This window comes from Thermobia domestica, chromosome 6, assembly GCF_964235325.1.
Source record: "Thermobia domestica chromosome 6, izTheDome1.hap1.1, whole genome shotgun sequence".
Taxonomy (NCBI): domain Eukaryota; kingdom Metazoa; phylum Arthropoda; class Insecta; order Zygentoma; family Lepismatidae; genus Thermobia; species Thermobia domestica.
Genome location: NC_137459.1, coordinates 96,039,193 through 96,059,176, shown reverse-complemented (window position 1 = coordinate 96,059,176; position 19,984 = coordinate 96,039,193). Strand labels below are relative to the sequence as shown.

General features: G+C 35.9%; 1 protein-coding gene across 1 annotated transcript in view; it reads right to left on the bottom strand.

Moving 5' to 3' along the window:
- Positions 1-586: 586 nt before the first annotated feature.
- The window catches only part of LOC145688106 (lipid droplet-associated hydrolase-like), a 44,494-nt gene continuing 25,096 nt past the window's right edge, over positions 587-19,984 (bottom strand). The window contains exons 2-3 of the mRNA XM_081761852.1: positions 10,019-10,153; positions 587-1,474 (exon numbers count right to left, since the gene is read on the bottom strand). Coding sequence (XP_081617978.1) covers positions 813-1,474; positions 10,019-10,153 — 797 coding nt within the window. The 3' untranslated portion in view covers positions 587-812. The remainder of the gene's footprint in view (positions 1,475-10,018; positions 10,154-19,984) is intronic.

Genomic DNA, 19,984 nt, shown 5'->3' with positions numbered 1-19,984 from the left:
TGCATAGAATATTTTTGTTTATTAAAGCGTCTGACAATGGAAGTATTTTCAATAGTGATATCAATAAACGAAGATGAGTAATAGCAAAGACTTATTGTCTGTGCTAATACGAAAGTAAAATGACAAAGAAAGTTGAGTTGGATTTGAGTTTTGCGTCCCTTACAGCACTGAGGCTATAGGAGACATGGATTTAGGATCCGAAATATAGAGCTACCACCAGGATATATCGAACGGGGATCTTCTCCGCCAAAGATGTGTGAGTAACCATATAGCCACGAGGGAGTTCTAGGAGGAAGAAGAGAAAATGTTTTACGATAGAACATTTTCAGGAGGCCACGACTACATCCAGGAGAGTGTTTGGAGAAATACCACATTCCGTAGAAATACAAGTAAAACACTAAAGATAAAGGGTTAGAACAGTTATATGTAAGATAAACTATGATGTTATTGTATTATTTTTTATCAGTGTTTGTGTTAATTCTTTATACAGTAAAATAGAATTTAAAATATAACGTATTGAGTTACTATTTCTGATAGAAAAAATACGAGTACATAGGGTAGAAAGAGTATAAATAACGCGAATGAAAAGGATTAATAAATTTCGATTATATTTAAGTAACTTTAAGATTCCTTCTTTTCATGAATTACATGAAATACAAAAAAATTAAAAAGAACATAGAAGGTTTAACATTTAAACATCTGCTGTATGTTAACGGACAATGTAAGAGTGCATGAAACCAACAAATATTACCTAGGTATATAGAACTCATTTACAGTATAATATTACTATTTAAAACAAACAAATGTAATTTTCACAGATCATTTTCAATCCAAGTTGCTACTATTTTCCCTACTTCTTGGGAAGATTGGAAAACGAAGGCATGTTCAAAATTGCTATTGCTTAATATAGTTTTAACATTTGGGAAACGACTTTTTATACTACCATAACTATCTACAGGACACCAATCGTCCTTCGGGGCATAATATAAAACAAGCATGTGTCCAAATTGTTCTAAAGCTTCCTTGTCTACATCCTTTACTTGACTAATTACACTCATCCCAAAATGAAATATATTTAGAAGCGCAACAGGATGAAGAAGTTTAGCTGTTGACCCAATATAATTAGGTGGTGTTCCAATCACGAAAAAATATAAAATGATTAGAGCGTTTCTAATTACTTCTGGTAATAATGTAAGTAGCCAACAAAGCGCCCACAAGAAAGGTAGACAATAAGTGGCCATTCTTGTGATCAATTTTCCATTTGGTGTGCCTGCCAACTTTTCAAGTGCCGGGAACAATAAGTAACACTTTCGAACTTGTTCCCTGATATTGCAATCTTTCAACAATTCAAGAACTATCTTACACCCTGCGGAATGTCCAATTAGAAAGATCTTCTTGTCCTTTGGAATGAACCTCCGAATAAATTCCTTCTTGTGCTCAATCTGTCCTTGCAAGGTGTACAAATAGAGATTATCTGAAAAAGAGGAAAAAAAAACACCATTAAACTTACCATATCAATAATTTGTCAAAAATAGTAGTAAGGTTCATTATCCTGTTAATTAGAGCCATATATATGCATCGGCCAACATGAATCATGATCCGGGATGGCAAATTTTCGACTACCACCCTATTTTAAAAATCACATAGAATCAACCATAATTTTATTAGTTGAGACTGAGTTATGTATTATTTTATTAGCTAAAATGACAGTTAGTTGCACGGATAAAATAGTTTATGGACAATATTTGAACCCTCTTACTTCCTTTTCGATACAGATTTCAATGAACGGCATTAGGAGTGTCATTATTCATCTCAGTGACTCCGATGCTAATATCAGGTGAATACCGGGATCGTATTTTAAATATCCAGAACCTGGCCGCTATTTTGCTCAAGTCTATCAATTGTAGGAGCAGTATAGAAAAATCTCCTTCAAGATACCACATCTCTTAAAAAAAAAGGTGAACCCATATGTGCCTCTGACATTTTTTCTATCTTAACAAGGCGAGTAGAAGACACTTTTTGCATCTGTCAATTGCAACCAACACAATACGACAAGATTCACAAGATTTTGTTTCTTCAGTTGCACAGCAACCCTGCTCGAATATTTTTCATCCACGGCAAAACGCCGGATAATATGAAAGGGTACACTTTCCATCCGGCAAACTGCCGGAAACGGATCCGGCAAATCGCCGGATAATGTGAAAGAAGCCTGATTCCTTGTCAGCGGTTTTGTCCATGCAACCCATCCCCGTATGTCCACGTCATGCAACTCGCGGAGTACTTTGATTACAGACTCAGTTGTAGAATATGCTGCTTTAGTTCCTCCATCACTTACACCACAGTCGTATGACAGTTCTGAGCGACAATCCGCTTTAACCCTTTGGGGATCTTATGGTACATTTTGTACCATACGCGTTTTTCATGGTGCATTGCGTTATTTCTCTTCTATTTGAGCTTTTTCGTCCGTTTTTTTTTCAAGTCCAGAGACATTGTAGAAGACATTACATATGGTTTCAGACCGTCCTGCGTCCAGACATGGGAGGTGATGACGTCATAATCTTAAAATGTATTTTTTCCTTTTTTAAGCCTATGTTCATTATTTTTTGGCGGGCTTATTTTTGAACGTAGAAGATTGAAATTTTGCACAAACATTCAGTCCACCGAGTAGTATTTACCAGATTTTTTGTTCCGATGTCAGTGCTAAAACAGGGGGGAAACCAGAGGGGCAAAGGGGTAAAAAAAAGGGATATTTTTACCCCAAAAATCCCGTTTGTCGTCATTTTCCCGCCTCACATACATGATAGGACCACGTGAGTCATACCGTCTGAAAGGCCGTTCCATTCTGAAGAGAATGGCGGTCGAATTATTATTCTAGGGTAATTAGGGATGTCTCAGGGATTTTTTGAAAAATATACTTCTATATAGGGAAAAATGGGGCATTGTCGGTATATATATATTTTTGGCGGGCTTATTTTTGAACGTAGAAGATTGAAATTTTGCACAAACATTCAGACCACCGAGTAGTATTTACCAGATTTTTTGTTCCGATGTCAGTGTTAAAACAGGGAGGGAACCAGAGGGGAAATGGGTTAAAAAAGGGATATTTTTACCCCAAAAATCCCGTTTTTCGTCATTTTCCCGCCTCACATACACGATAGGACCACGTGAGTCATACCGTCTGAAGGGCCGTTCCATTGTAAAGAGAACGACAGTCGAATTATTATTCTAGGGTAATTAGGGCCGTCTCAGTGATTTTTTATCCAAATATACTTCTGTATAGGGTAAAAGTGGGACATGGTAGGGAAATTTTTTCTGGCGGGCTTATTTTTTCACGTAGAAGATTGAAATTTTGCACAAACATTCAGACCACCGAGCAGTATTTACCAGAAGTTTTTTTCGATTTAAAAACAGGGGGGTCCAGAGGGGCAAAAGTTGAAACAGGGAAATTTTGCCTCAAAAAATCCCTTTTTCCAGGAATTTCCCGCCTTAGATACATGATGGAGACATGTGAATGGTACCGCCTGAAAGACAGTTTTATTCTGAAGAGAATGATGGCGGATTATAGTCCTAGGGTAATTAGGGATGTCTCAGGAATTTTTTCCCTGAGATCATAGTGTTTTGTGGTGATTTGGGGCATTGTGGGAATTTTTAATAAAAATTCTCCCGCCCTTACTATTCAAGATAGAAACTTGAAATTTGGCACACACATTAAGTATACCAAGTACTATTTATCAGATTTTTTTTAGATGGCTACGATCACACATGGGGGTCCAGGGGGGGGCCAAAGTTCGAGAAAAAAAATTCCCTCCGAAATTTTCACTTTGACAATTTTTTCCCGCTTCTGGTATATGGTATGAGCATGCAAGTGGTACCATTTGAAAGCCAGCTCTATTCTGAAGAGAATGAGGTATGAACAATGATCCTAGGATAAATAGTGACGATGCAGTAGCTGCTTGACTGAAAGTCTCAAAAATAGCCCAAAAAGCCAAGATCTCCAAAGGGTTAAAGCTCGGTGAGACCTGTCACTAGAGTTTTCTTCCAACCAGTACTCCTGTTCCCCGATTTGCTTTTGTTTGTATTTTGTAAGCAGTTATCAGTTTGGATACTGTTCCTCGCGACACACCAAACACACTTGGAATCTTCGTCACGCTCGCACCACATAACCAAGTGGCAATAATTTATCCTCTTTGGAAATTAGAAAGGTTGTCCATTTTACACTATAATTATCTGCTCAGTTCACTGCACACTAGCGTTGTTCTATTACTTCTCATATAAGTAGTTTATCCTAATACACCACTACAAACAAATCGGCGCTGATGTCGCAGCCTAACTGTCGAAACCCAAACATCTGACGTTTCTAACTCCAGATGCTTCTATTAAATTGATAAGGCTATGTACACTCATGTCCAAAATGATTGTCTCATATATATAATTGTCTTCTTTTAAGAATTAATTTGATAATGATTTTGCAGGGTACTTTTAATACTGATACTATGTGTATAATCGGGAAATGTATATTTGAGGTAAATTTCCTACACAAGGAATTTTAATTACGAAAATTAGAATAAGTAAAACAAAATGTTGCTAAATACACAAGAAAGATTTATTTTCGTTTTATTGTTCTTATTTACTGTTCTTTCGACACGAAATTTGCCGCGTACATGTCTTTGCCGATTATACACATACTAACATTGTAAGAAATACCGGGCGAATTCGTTATGAAATTATATTCCTACAACAACATATTTATAGACATGCGACAATAATTTTGGACATCAGTGTACATATATACGTACAAGGGTGAATCGAAAAAAAAACTTTTTTTCGAAATGTTAAGGTCGGTAGTGCGGAAAAGTGGCTATTTGTGACTAAAAAAGATGTCTGATTTCTTAAAAGATTTTTTGGAAGACGTTTAGTGGCATCGTCCTTCAAGTTTTGATAGTTATTTTGTTATGCAATACGCACAACAATTTCACAAAAATGTCATCATTTGGTAATTTTATGTATTTTTTTTCTGCATTATGGTCGTTTATTGTTTTGTTTATGTTAAAATCGTTCCTCATTTGTGCTTATCTATGTTGTTTGTTTATGCTTTTGGTCAAAAATTGTTTATTTTAGGCTAAAAATGTCTTATTTCTATTGATGTTTTCCAATTGGTTTTGACTTTGAGTTTTATTCGAAAGTATTCCGATATAAAAGACTAAAGAATAAAAATCAGGCTTTCTAATTCTTAACAGTTTCTCAATTACTGTCCAGCGCTCCGCTTATTTTCATTTTCATAGTTTAATATGCTTTGAAAATAACCTGAAGCGTAACACGAGGAGGTGCCTGAACTACGAGGTCCACCCACCCACCCACTCGAAATTATATTGGCAAACACGATTTTACTAAGGGACAGACCAAGATTCTCTTCTAGCTTTCTTCTTGAACTTTTTAGTCACTTTTCGTTCGAAATGTCGGCATATGCTCTCTAGATTCCAATTTCGCTTTGAATTAGCCATCACATGCGATGACGCCGTTAATGGAAGAAGCAGCCTCTCTGACGATTTTCACAAGTTTCTGAACCTTCCCTGGGTGTGACAGGGAAAGTCTTGAATTTCCGCTATTTTTAAAAAAAGAAATTTAGTCTTCTAGTTCTTCATTTGTAATATTATTGGTCAACGGAGGTCCGTGGAGAGAACATGAGGCCCAATCATTCATACCATATTCTTGTCCTACATTAAAATTGACTGTTGGTGAAACAAAAGTGCGAAATCTTTTTGCCTTTTTTCAATCCTCTTACTTTCTTAATTCCTTGCCAATCAACATTTCTTATGTCTTAGTTTTAGTGGGTTACTAAACCAGCAGGAGATTTTCAGGATGAGCGAAGAATGCGTTTTGTTCATCTCTCAATCGAGACAAGTAGATCATATTCTAGAAGTGTCGCGCTCCGTCAGTTATCGATGGTTCCTTCTTGGTCCCAAACCACACTGGTGCGTACATCTTCATTATGTACGTTGCAATAAGCTGCAGTTGTTTAGAGGGCTCGGGTGTGCTTACACACAGCTGCAGCACTCGGCATGCAACAAATCGTGGGTTACTAATCACCGAAACTGGACAATGCTCCGTATTTAAATCTGTTATAAGAAATCCAGTCGCTGTGGTTAATAACGACGTGTCGAGTGCTGGGGGCTGTATCTAAGTACGCCCCACCCATCTGAAGAACTGCAGCTTATTGTAACGTATATAGGGTGACCCAAAAGTAGGTATACACCCCTACATTAATCGAGTATAACATCCTAGTTTATGGGTTTATTTGCTTCAGCTGTTCCGAATTTAATGTATACGTAAAAGGACATTAAGAAAAAATAATAAAGAAATTAAGTCTACCTGATAGATAACAACAAGAAATGATATAAAATGCAATGAGCTGATCAGTACTGGACTGTATACTTAGTTTTGGGTCACCCTGTATAATGAAGATGCACGCACCGGTGGAGTTTGGGATCAAGAAGGAACCATTGACAACTGACAGGACACGACAATTCTGGAAAATGATCCACTTGTCCCGTTTTCTCCCACATCAATTGAGAGATGTGATTCATAGGGTCATTCAACAAAACGCATTCTTCGCCCATCCTGAAAATCTCCTGCTGGCTTTAATAACCGGCCAAAACTCAGACAAGAAACCTTGGTTGACAAGGAATTAAGAAAGTTAGAAGACTGAGAAAAGCAAAGGTTTCACACTTTTGTTTTACCAATTTTAATGCAGAACAATAATATGACATGAATGGTAGGGCTTCATGCTCCCTCCACGAAGCCCCGTTGACCAATAGCATTACAAATGAAAAAGTAAATGACCATATTAAAGAAAAGACTTAGTATCTCAAGGAGTGGAACGACTTGTGAAAATCATCCGTTTTCGGCATCAGCGCACTTGATGGCCACATCAAAGCGAAATTAGTATCTAAGAGGGCATGTGCCGACATTTCGAACAAAAAGTTACAATAGAAAATGAAATATTTGAGTTTTACGTCCCACAGTTATGCCGGTTAGGCTAAAGGAGACGGTGATGATGAGTAATGAATGAAATGGTGGAATGAAGAAAGTGGGAGGAAACGGGAGAACCCCGAGAAAACCCACGCACACGTCCACCACAAAGTTCACTTGGCGGGGGCTGGGATCGAACCCGGGACCCCAAGCACCAGAGGTGAACGTTCTACCACCGAGCCACCGCGGCCCCAAAAAAGTTACAATAGAGTCTAAGGAGAAAACTAAAAAAACAAAATCTTGGCCTGTCCCTTAGTAAATCCATGTTTGCCGACATAATTCGAAGTGGGTAGGTGGGTGAACATCGCAGTCCAGCCACCACCTCGTGGAAAGCTCTGGGTTACTTTCGAAGCATAATAAGCTATGAAAATAAGCGAAGTGCTGGACAGTAGGTATTAGAAAGCCAAATCTTTTATTTACTCTGTTATATTGGAAAACTTTTGAATAAAACTCAAGTCAAAGTCAATTGGAAAACATCAATGGAAAAAAGCATTTTTAGCCTAAAATAGACAATTTGTGACCAAAAGCATAAACAAACAACATAGAAAATCATCCTTGATCCACGAATTTAACATATTTGTTATTAACAAACAATGAACTACCATGCAGAAAAAATACATAAAATAATCAAATAATGGCATTTTTGTGAAATTGTTGTGCGTGTTGCATAACCAAATTACTATCAATACTTTAAGGTCGATGCATGTCACCTAAAGATCTCTTAAAAATCAGACTTCTTTTTGGTCACAAATAGCAACTTTTCCTTACTATCTACCTAAACATTTCGAGAAAAAAGTTTTTTTGACAGATTCTAATACAGTATGCAGCAAAACAAACAGCACTGAAATCACATCGTTGATATTTATTTATTTGCTGTACAACATAACGAAACATAAGAAAGGTTGTCAAATGGATGTCAACTAAATGTTACTCAACACATATTGCAAATTTACAAGGAATCATTCCTATACATCATGTGTTCAAAATGTTAAACATTATGTCGCACATATTCTTCAATAACGGTCCTGTAGATCGACGAGCATGTTAGTGAACACGGTTTGCTGGAATGACAAAGCAAATGACCAAATCTTTTCTCTTAACTCCGGTATAGTGATAGGAAGCTATCTGTTCGGAAAATTGCTTCCTTCAGCATACCCCGTATGTAGGCATCTGGAGTCATGAGGTGAGGGGAGTGGGAAGGATATGGAAAATCCGTTCCACAGCAAATCAAGCGATGTCCAAACTCTTGTGAGCAGAAGGGTAAGTGACTCACTTGCAGTGTGGGCAATAGCTCCCTCTTGCTGCATCCATTGTTGTTATAACGACAAGATTTTTTCGTGCGAAGCCGTACGTGCAAAGCCGTACAAATCATCCAAGACAGGGTCAATAATCAACTGTCAATTGATGTGGCGATCAAAGTACACATGGCTTTTCATCAGTGAACCATATGTTTCTGATGAAATCTTCATTTTCATATGCCATAGCTAACACTCCAGAGCAATACAGTAGACGTCCACGCTAATCTCCTGCAATGAGACGCTGCCCCACACCGTATGAGCGGAAATATTGCTCGACAATAAGTACCTCCTCCTCTGTTGTGAGTAACATTATCTTCGCACCAACTGCACACTACGCTAGTCCACACACAACTGAGCACACATGTGGCACTCGCAGCCCATCCCACATAGTATCTAAGCGCCACCCGTAAGCGAATTTCAGTACTGTTTGTTTTGCCGCACACGATATATATGTATATATATATATATATATATATATATATATATATATATATATATATATATATATATATATATATATATATATATATATATATATATATAGAGAGAGAGAGAGAGAGAGAGAGAGAGAGAGAGAGAGAGAGAGAGAGAGACAGAGAGAGAGATTTAGATATATATATAGAGAGAGAGTGTTACAACACCGACAATGTTTGGGAGGTGATTTCTGACACCAAGATAAAACAAAAAATATAGACTAACCTGTGTGCACAAATGCTTCCCTTCGGAGTTATAGGCTGCCGAAAACATGAAAATATGAGTTTTAAAGGTCCATAACTCTAAAACTATGGGACGTGCCGTAGTCGGATCAAGACTTCACTTAGGAACTAGTATGAGCTCTATCCAAAATCCATGTTTCAGAATCCTGCGGCACTCAAGCATCAATTTTTGTGGAGGTAGTTTTTCAGTACTTCAAATTATGTGCCAGTAGCCAAACTGCCTCTACAAAAATTGTAGCGTGAGTACCTTAGGATTGTGAAACATGCATATTTGGATAGGGCACATATTAGTTCTTAAGTGAAGTCTTGATCCTACTACGGTACGTCCCATAGTTTTGGAACTATGGACCTTTAAAGTTCATTTTTTCATGTTTTCGGCAGCCTATAACTCCGAAAGTAAGCATTTGTGCACCCAGGTTGGTCCATACTTCTTCGTCTTATCTTGGTCTCAGGAATCACCTCCCAAAGGTTGTCGGTGTTGTTTTGAAACACCTTGTATATACCGATATATATATATATATTCCTTATTTCTCTAACTCATGAGGGCAATTGCCCCATTCCTCCCAAATAACGCCCCTGTTCAGTCCCGTTACTCTATTAATAGTATTTAGTGTTGCTAGTCTGCAATATTTGATTTATTAATATTATCACACTCTAATATTTTAGTACATTATCGTGTATGTGCATGGAAGACAGAAGCATGCTTTTGGCACATTTTGAGCTTTGTATATCGCAAATCTCTCACTGTCTAAGAGAGTTTTTAATAGTACCACAAATAACACAGACAAACTTGTTTTGTCATTGTGTCACAAACGTTCCGACAGCGTATTTTTCTGAAGGTTTATCAAGCTTACCCATAACTTGAATTTGAATTTTGATCACGGATAAGAGGTCGGCCTCAACCCCAATTAAAAACTTTGAACTCAGTTTTTTTTTTAATTCTGATTCGTTCACTAGGAATAGAAGTAGAATTACCAATTAACGGAGGTATTTTCTGTCCATCGTCTGGCACTTCATGACCTGCATGCGACAATACCCAAACTGGCACTTCAACTTGTTCGTAGATAGTTTGCATGAAGTGTGTGTAATAAGTACAGACTCCTGGGTTACCTAAAAATAAAGAGTGATGTATGTTAACGTAAAATCAATTAATATACAAAAAAAAATAGTAGAATTACAAGAATAATCCAGAGAAGTCAACTGTAATGGGAAATTATCAACGTTTTTTTTTTTTTAATTAAATATATATGTCATTTAGTGAGAGAATAAAACTAATTTTTATACTAGGAATGTTCATTAAAACTAATTGTTATTTTTATGTGTAATAAACTTAACGTAGAAAACATACCTATATAAAAGAAGTCCTAACTGACTGATGAAAGCCGAGATCGAACTGATTGGCCTGGAAACTTAAAATTTGGACAGAGCTTAGGTTTTATGACGTAAGGAAAACTTTCTGATAATTCAATGTGGAAGAGAGTGAAATGGGCTTTGTAATCAATAATATATGTATAAAGTTACATGAACTGACATAAAATCACGAGGACCTTCGGTTGACGTGGAAAGTTGAAATTTGGCATTCTTATAGCCTTAGAAGAGAAACAAATAGGAAAATTGTTCAAGTCACTGGCGTCAATAGATTTTAAATATTGAGGAGACATGTTGCATTTCACATGTGCATTTTTTTCTCTATTTAACTGCACATCATGGTTTAGTTTAGTGTTATTTTGTAGAAGATTTTTGATTATTTATCATTACTCACCTAGTGCACAAAAGCAATTATACGAATATAAATTTTCTCATTTTAATCAAGGGAGTGCTTACTTTTGCTTACAACTTAATAGTAATATATAATATTTCAATTGAAATGTATTCCTCTTTATTTGCGTATGCAAGATTAAACTAAGTTCGTGCATTATTATACTTACCACTCAATATTGGCCACTCAACACCATCTAATAAATAATCAACTATTACAAGGAAGTAACGCAACAAGAATCTAATGAAGAGCTAGTATAATAGAATATATTGAAACGTATACACAATAATTTTTATGGTGAAGTTCTGATATGTATGTTTCCAGTTTTAGTACGTACTGTAGTTTACGCAAACTACGTTTAAAATCGTAGAATAAATTAAACATGATATGAGACATGAAAAGGTTTCCAACTCCGTAAACCGTCATTTCAAGTTTTCTCCAACTTTAAATAGTGCGTGCACCCCTTCAAAAATTACCCATGATATAGACCTGACTTAATCAAACTAGCGGCAATATATGAGGCCTTACCGGTAAAATACCGGTCAGATGGCAACCTTACACATGACACAAAATTATTGGGTGAGACATGTCCCGCACGTCCTCCCCTCAAAGGAGGGACGGTGGTGATATATATATATATATATAGGGTGTTAACGAACTAGGCCGACAAAAAGTTCATATGGGCCCGTGGTCAAAAGTGCATAGTTTCAAAGCTAGGACTGTCCAAACCCGTGGGAACATGAAATTTGGGGGCGAATATCTCAAAAACTATTAGCTAGTGAGCTGAGTCGGCATGTTATTGTATTAGACTTCTAATCTGCTCTATCGAAAATTCCATGATTCTGAATCCTTCAGTGGAAGCACAAGGGAGTTCGCCACAGGAAGTTATGGGTCCCGGATATTCTGTTAGGACAAATGGGTCCGATTCATGTTAGATAGAACAACGTACCACCAACTAACCAAAAGTCATTGAAAGAAAACCAATATTTTGAACAAAATCAAGATGGCGAAGGAATGTTGTGTGTGGTTACATAACTACAGTTGCGGCTGAATGTAGTGGATAAACTGAAATTAAATAAAATCATTATATCTGTAGGTGCATGGTCCACAGTTATGATCTGTGTGCTAAAGGAAACATACCTTAATAATACATAATGATTTTGGAAGAATTGATCTGATGAGTATTTGCGAGAAAATTGGAGTATGTCCGAAAAAAAAACAACGAAAATAAGGACAATAGATACAATGTTCTTCATCACAAACTCACTTGGTCGCAAATCTAAAGTAGAATCCCTTACCATATAGGAGCACACTGAATTACCACGTAGCGAACAATATATTGTTTACAATCTATGTGAGCTGATGACACATAAGGACTACAATACAGGTATGTAACAAAAATAGGAAAAGTCGTGTTAAGAAGGTACAAATCTCGAGAAAAGTTATCATTTCAGATTTGTTTGAAACAAATTAACATTCCACAGTGTTGCCTCTTAGACTAAAGGACGCTGATGATTAAGCAAATATGAAAAGAGTTAAGGGAGTGGGATACTTCCATTTTCTCGCAAATCCTCATTAGATCAATTCTTCCAAAATCATTACGTTTTAGTAATGTCTGTCTGCTTTAGCACACAGATCATGACTGAGGGTCATGAATCTACAGATGCAATGGTTTTACTTAATTTCCTTCTATCCACTACATTCAGCCTCAACTGTCGTTATGCAACCACGCACAATACACAAAAAATCTTTCACCATCTTGATTGTGTTCAAAATATTGATGGTCTTTCAACGACTTTTTGTTAGTTGGTGATACGTTGTTCTATCTATCATGAATCGGACCCATCTGGGACCCTCAACTTCCTGTGGGGAGCTCCCTTGCGCTGCCACTGAACAATTCTGAATCATGCATTTTTGGATAGAGCAGATTAGAAGTCTTAATCTCATGTTTTAGGAATTGGAATAAAAAAATTAAAATTCATCATTCTTGTAAGTCTTTGGATTTTTATAGTGTTATCTAAGTAAATTGACAAAAATTAAAAATTCGAAATTTAGTTGCATTTTTATAGGGAACTTCATGTTATTCAATTTTTTCTCATGTTCTTTAAATGGAACACTTTCTATTAGACACTTTCGTTAGAACTACAATAATGAAATTTGGCATGTTTGTAGTCCCCACAACTAGCCCACAGAAAAATTTCCAAAAATGCATAACTTTAGTTTCTGGGAAGTCTAAGGGGGAAGAAGAAAAAGTTCAAATGAGTTTATTTTTCATGAAAAATTCAAAAGTTTAGGTATTTGTAACTGGAATAGAAACACAAATTTTGACATACTCGTAGTTTCTGAAAGTAACAAACAATAATATAATCAAAACAAACTATTTGGGGGGAAGGGGGTCCAGAGATTTTTAAAATTCGACCAGATAACTAGATAAGTGTCTGATGAAGCAAAAGTGGATTGTTGATAACTGTTACACGTTAATATTTTTTACAGTAAACGTATTGTTTTGCTCAGCAAGTAGTTTACGTATTTTCAGTAATTTCGTTTAGTAATTTTGTTTAGTAATTTCCGTATACTAAAAGCAAAGCTTGAACTATAGAAAAGATTAACTCTATGTATAAAAGACATTTCATAGCAGCAAGGGAAGAACAAGGAAAATAAAACACAAACGCAACGTCTACGAAGTAAGCAGGGAGTATTTTCAGAACAGTAAAACTTATCCACAATCTCATGAGTAAACTATCGTCTATGTGAACTCATTACTGATTATAATAAAGTTATCATTCAACAGTTAGACAATTTCATATCTTAGAATATTAAGTTACGCTAGCTGAACCTGCGCTCTCTACACAGCGCATCATTCACATATGAGCATGAATCTCCTTGTTATTCCTCACATCTATAATATCCCTTTACAAAGACAAGTGAAAGACGTCTTGATAAAAATTGGCAAGAGATACATTAAAGGAGAATTTTTTTTCGATTACTTTTTCAATATCTCGCACTGTTTGCAAGATTTGAGTTTACTTCAGGTTGGAGTTTTTAATTCATGTATGATTAGTGTTTTCTTTCTTATTGCATGCAGCATGTAATAAGCAAATACATTACACACACAATTAATTATAATGTCACTGATATATTGTGTTCATTGGGTAAAACTCTCCATAAAATAAAGATTCAACTTACCGCTAGAGTGGAGAAATAGTTATCCTTCGTTTTTCATTATCATTTGGCCATGAAGCAAACACCTGATACGCATGCGACCCATGTATACAACTATGTAGTGTTGGAATGCATAATGTGTAGGATATGATGCTTTAGTTTTTTTTTCTTTTTTTAATTTCAAAACTTCTAGTGTGCCCTAAAAATGTAATAAAGAAATAATGGCCATGTTTTTTTTTAAATATCCAATTAGAACTGGCCAATCTTCACAAAACTTGCAATCGACCAGTGAAAACATAATCTTTCTAGAGCCTGTAGTTTCCGAGATCTCATTGTTGAAAAGATTGGCCAAAAGCATATAATTTAAAAGAACTCCAAATATGGCAGAACAATTCATTTGCATTAATTATAGAAAAGCCTTATTAAAATACAAAGGCTTTGAACAACAATTTAAAAAGAATAAACTTTATATGAAAAAGGTCTACTTAAATAATTTATTTAAAGTACACATAGTTTAAAATATTTGTTTCTGTTAAACGTGAAATCACAAATAACCGTAAGTCAAAGTTTTGAAATCCAAAGTTAGAGGTTGGAAATCAGGCGTTTTTATAGCTTTTGTAGTATTATAATAATAGATAGATGGACAGATCCTCTCTTTCTTTCTTTTGTTGGTCACGGCGGCTGTGTGGTAGAGAGTTTACCTCTGATGCATGAGGACCCTGGTTCGATCGTCGGTCAAGTAAGTTTGTGGTGGACAACATCGTGTTCTTGGAGTTTCTCGGAGTACTACAGTTTCCTCTCATATTATCATTCCACCAATTTGCCTTAATAATATGTCTGCCTTTGAGGAAAAGTGCATAGTTTGAGATCTAGGTCTGTCCAAAACCGAAAGAAAGTTAAATTTCAACAAACGCTATTTTCAATTAGAGAAAACGTGGAATGATGGTCCATATCTGCGTAAAGGAAGTCATAATGCATATTTTATCTACGAGTAATGGATGTGCAAGGGATTAACTACAGGGTATAATTCCCAGACACGCCCCCAACAGAATTATCAGATTTTCTGTGGTTTCAAGGTGGGTCCAAAATAGACAGCAGTTAACATGAAATGCTTCAGCTGGAAGTCGGAAGTGTCAGGGACCACCAGTATCCCAGTTCGTCGTATTCGGAATAACGAGTGCTGCGATATTTTGTTTCACGCATATACCTGGGGGAAAAAAAACTAATATATACCGTGACTTAATATATACCAGCGTTTCCCAACCGGTGTGCCGCGAGGAAATTAAAACAAAATTATTAATTATTAATTATATAGCAACCAAATTACAAGACAGGAAAAATGTGTATTTGTATTTCACATTACTATGAACCTCTACAATGGAAAAAATACTGTAATTGTAATATATTATTGTATATGTTTACATTACTACTGCACAGATTATATTTCGAAAACAGAATTTTGTTAACATTTGAAAATTGTGACGTATATTAACAATGTTAATAAATTATAAGTTTTACACTGTGTTGCTTGTCCGTACATTTTTAATGTTCAAAAAAATTATTTACTATCATTATTATGACCATTATTGCTTCTTTATTGTTACAGGTTATTTCGTAACTTGAAATTTTAAAATCTTATTCTACACTTTCGACAAAGCAAACACTCATACAAATTACCTCTATCTGTTTTAAAAGTACAAGAGATTTGTTTGTTCGTTTGTTATTTAATGATCTTCCTTTGTGAAAGGTTAGATACAATCTTAAAACAGAAAGTGTATTTTTAAAAGCCTGAGTCCTATATTTCATTGGAATTGTTTTCTATTTTTGAATTAGAATGAAAAATAAGTATAATGATTTACGATGGGGGAAAACCAGTGATCGAGCTTTTTTCTCTGTGGGAAGGAGGTCAGTAATCACAGAAAAAAAATACGACGGTATTTTCTATTTACTACTATTACTAATAATAATAATATCTATGAATGTGCCGCGAGAATTCAAGTTACACCCGCATTGTGCCGCAAGTTGAAAAAGGTTAGGAAACACTGATATATCAATGAAACCTGTCTATGTTGGCCACCATCGGTTCCATAGAAAAATGGCCAACTTAGACAGGTGGCCAACTTACAGAAAATAAGTGTGATTTGTGTATTTTTAAAATAGGATTTCTAGTATTACTTGATTGTAAAATTTTAATAAGTAGTGGCATGACAGCTACTTATAAATAATGTATATAGAGTAATCATAAAAATATACAGTACTAGAAAATATTACTACTATAGTATGCAAGAGCGCCGATTTCTCTGTAAATTTGGGAGGGCCCATTCAGATGCAGAAGGTATATATATGAAGATTTTAAGACAAATTGCACTCAAATTATACCAAATATTGTATACTCATAAATAAAATAGAGGCCACATGAACTTTGGGGGCCCGGGCCCCCTTGGTCCCCCCAGGATCGGCGCTCTTGATAGTATGTTTAATATATATGCATACCTTTCTCTTCCTGAAAACTAGTCTGGTACATTGGATTATTCGGATTGAAAACACAATAACACAAACAACCATGAAATAGAAGTGTATGTACGCAGTTTATTGAAATTGATATTATAGCACACTGAGTTATTCAGATTGAAGACAAGAAAAGCTAAGTTATAAATTGAGAATTCATATGCAATTTATACGACTTCTTTTCAGTTGTTACTGAATGGTGGTTCATTCTAGACATAATTGCTTCATTCTTTTTGGCAGATATGCACATTCTAATATTGTAGTTAACTACCTCTTGTTAATGAACTAAAGTGTTTCCCTCGGAGCAAAAGATGTTTGAGAAAATCTTGAGGGAATTCATATCTCAAAACCTCCGCTACCTTTTGACATGCAGTCAGGTGCCAATAAATGACATTGAGCTTTAACCTTGAGAATTTTCCGGAATTACTAAAGCTTCCCACTGATGAAAGGAGCCGATATAGCTAATGGGTTTACCAAAACAGACAGGGTAAACAAATACGTACAACCATTTCCTGAATTTTTATACGTGCTTCTATGAGGGTAGTGTTCTGGCCATTGACCTCCAAGAACAAATCGTGCGAATCTATGCTTCTTTTCTCCAGTCACAAATAGAGAACATCTGCCTCTCATATGGGAATTCGAAAGAGTTAAGAAAAATAACAAAACTGTATTTTTCGTGGTCAAGATACGCAGGTAAATTTATCATTATCGTCATAGGGTAAACATTGTTTCAGTGTGGCCAACTTCCAAGATAGACAGGTGGCCAACTTATAGAGTAGTAAGTAACGAATGTCTTATGGGAAAATGCAGGTTCAAGACGAACTAGGCCAAGATAAGCAGGTAGCCAACTTAGAGAGGTGGCCAAGTTGACAGGTTTCACTGTATATATACCATCGCAGCACGCATTATTCCGAACACAAGGAGGCGTGGAGATGGCGGTCTTTAATACTCCGACTTCCTTCTGAAAGACTCTGCTTCCACTGTTCTCAAGGTTAACATTTTGCGTGCGTACTTGGGGCCCACTTTGAAATCAGAGCGTATCTGAGAATTCTATTGAAAGCACGTCCTAAGTTATTCCCTGTAGGGAATCTTTTGCACACACATTACACACATTGATGAAATATGAATTTTTGTATTGCGTATGTATGATTTCCTTCGCGTTGATATGGACCGCCATTTAACGTTTTCTCCAATTCGAACTAGCGCGTGTTGAAATTTAGCTTTTTAACAATTTTGGGCATCCCTTGCTCTGAAACTATGAACGTTTCCCCAGAGATTCGTATGAACTTATCTTGTTTTGATGTGAGGAATCACTTCTTATAGTTTGCCAGTATAATTCATTAACATTATATACATATATATACAAGGGCGGATCCAAGGGGGGCTATAGGGGCTATAGTCCCCCCCCCTTGACCCTCAGGTATACACTGGATAAAATGAAATTCAATCCTGTTTTACACTGGATAAAGAGGCCAACTTCGGTTTAGCCCCTCCCTTGAACATATCCTGGATCCGCCACTGTATATTTATATATATAAGAAAGAAAAAGTGAAACATGTTGAAACATATATTACTACATTGTCAAGCAATTATTGCACACTATACGTCATATTTATAAATTACGGATAGAGAGATAATAACTCTTAATTCAGTACCGTACGATAAGATGTTTACACTAGATAGCTATGAGCAAGTAAACAGATCATAGTACGCGTACAAATGATATCTACAAATGAGATAAGAGCATAATGAACCTCCAAAGTAATTTATGAATTACAGAACCATGGATGTTGACAGTAGCGCAGTCGATACCAGTAAATTAAAAAAAAACTGTTATTGATATTGCTGACATAACAAACCAAGGTTAACAAGGAGCAGTGGCCTACGATTATGATCAGGATATAACTATATTTTAGATTCCATTTCAATCAACACTAATGATTACAAAACGTAAGAAACAGAACACGAGAGCAGTCCAAAGTCTAACGGGTACTGATCGTTCCAAGATTGGAACTTTAGCACAAGACTCCGTAACAAGATAAGATGTATACAAAAACAAATACAATAGTTTTTGCTTTGGAAAAAAGAAAAGTATAACAAAATTCTATCAATTATCATCTTAAATGGCAAACGTACAACAATAGTGCTGCCTTACATTATAGGAGCTTGCAAAAATAGTATATGGGTGACTTGGACGATCTTTTCTCGGATTGGCTAAGGGACATCACGTAACTGATCACTTGAAATGATGTCATAGGGCTCAATGCTCTCTTGGTTTTGGCAGGGGTACGTTAGCCCAACCCTAAATTTTGGAAGGGGTACATAGGGCTACCTCTTACATTTTGGAAGTTGCCAAAATTTAAAAAAAAAATGATATGATAGCATAGAACCATGGTATGTACTTCTGTAAGTTCGGGTAGTTCATCACGTCCCCTTTTATGGGTAAAAAATGTCAAAAATGTACATTTAGAAGGTTTATTACCTATTTTCTTATCTTGGTGAGGTCTTATTACCTTATATGGTTATATGAGTGGATGCAGAGGTTCATTCTCTTTTATAAGATATGATTGTATAAGAAAGTACATGTACTTTTATAAAATAGTACATTAGTGGATTCCTCTTAAATTTTGGGAGGGGTACACAGGACCACACCTTAAATTTGGAAAGTGTCAAAAGACAAAATTTGGAGCCCGGGTTCGATTCCCGGCGGGAGCTCATGTGGTTCGGATTCCACGTTAATCAGTAGGTCCACGTCTCATATAGCCTCGCTGCTGAATGGGACGTTAAACTCAACTCAACTCAACAACAAAATTTGGTAAATGTTCCCTAAGACCCTTATATGTACCACTGTAAGCTTGGGTGATAGATCTCGTTCCCTTTCATGGGTATAAAATTAACAAATATTTAAAATTGGGAGATTTTTTACTTAATTTATCCCTTTTGATGAGGGTTTATAACATTACGTAGTTATATAGTTGATTGCAGAGGTAAATTTCTTTCTAATGATATCGGTACATTGATGCTTCCCTATTAAATCTGGAAAGGGATTTCTTTATTTTGGGAATTGTCAAAAATATATATTGGTAAATGTTCTATAGGACTTCTCTAAATTTGGTTGGTCCTGTTTATTCACGTTTTATGGGTACAAAATTGTCAAAAGTAACAGTTTATATTTGGCGGGAAAGTTAAATTTTGGCGAGAAAATTGAATTAGCATGAGGCATGAATTTAGAATATTAGCTTATTATTCACTAAGATAGATTGTAACATACTGTATAATCATATGGATAAATACAAGGTCCCATTGTCATTCATTCAGCATGAGCACATTGCGAAAAGGAAAAGCACATTTGACCCATCTTTAAATTTTGGAATTGTAAAAAAATAAATAAAAAGTCGTAATTTATCTCTAGGACTCTTGAATGACGTACTAAAAGAAGGTAATGAAGGACGACAGATCATGAAGATAATAGGAAAAAGAAGAAATAGCATGCTTGGCCACCTTATTCAGCA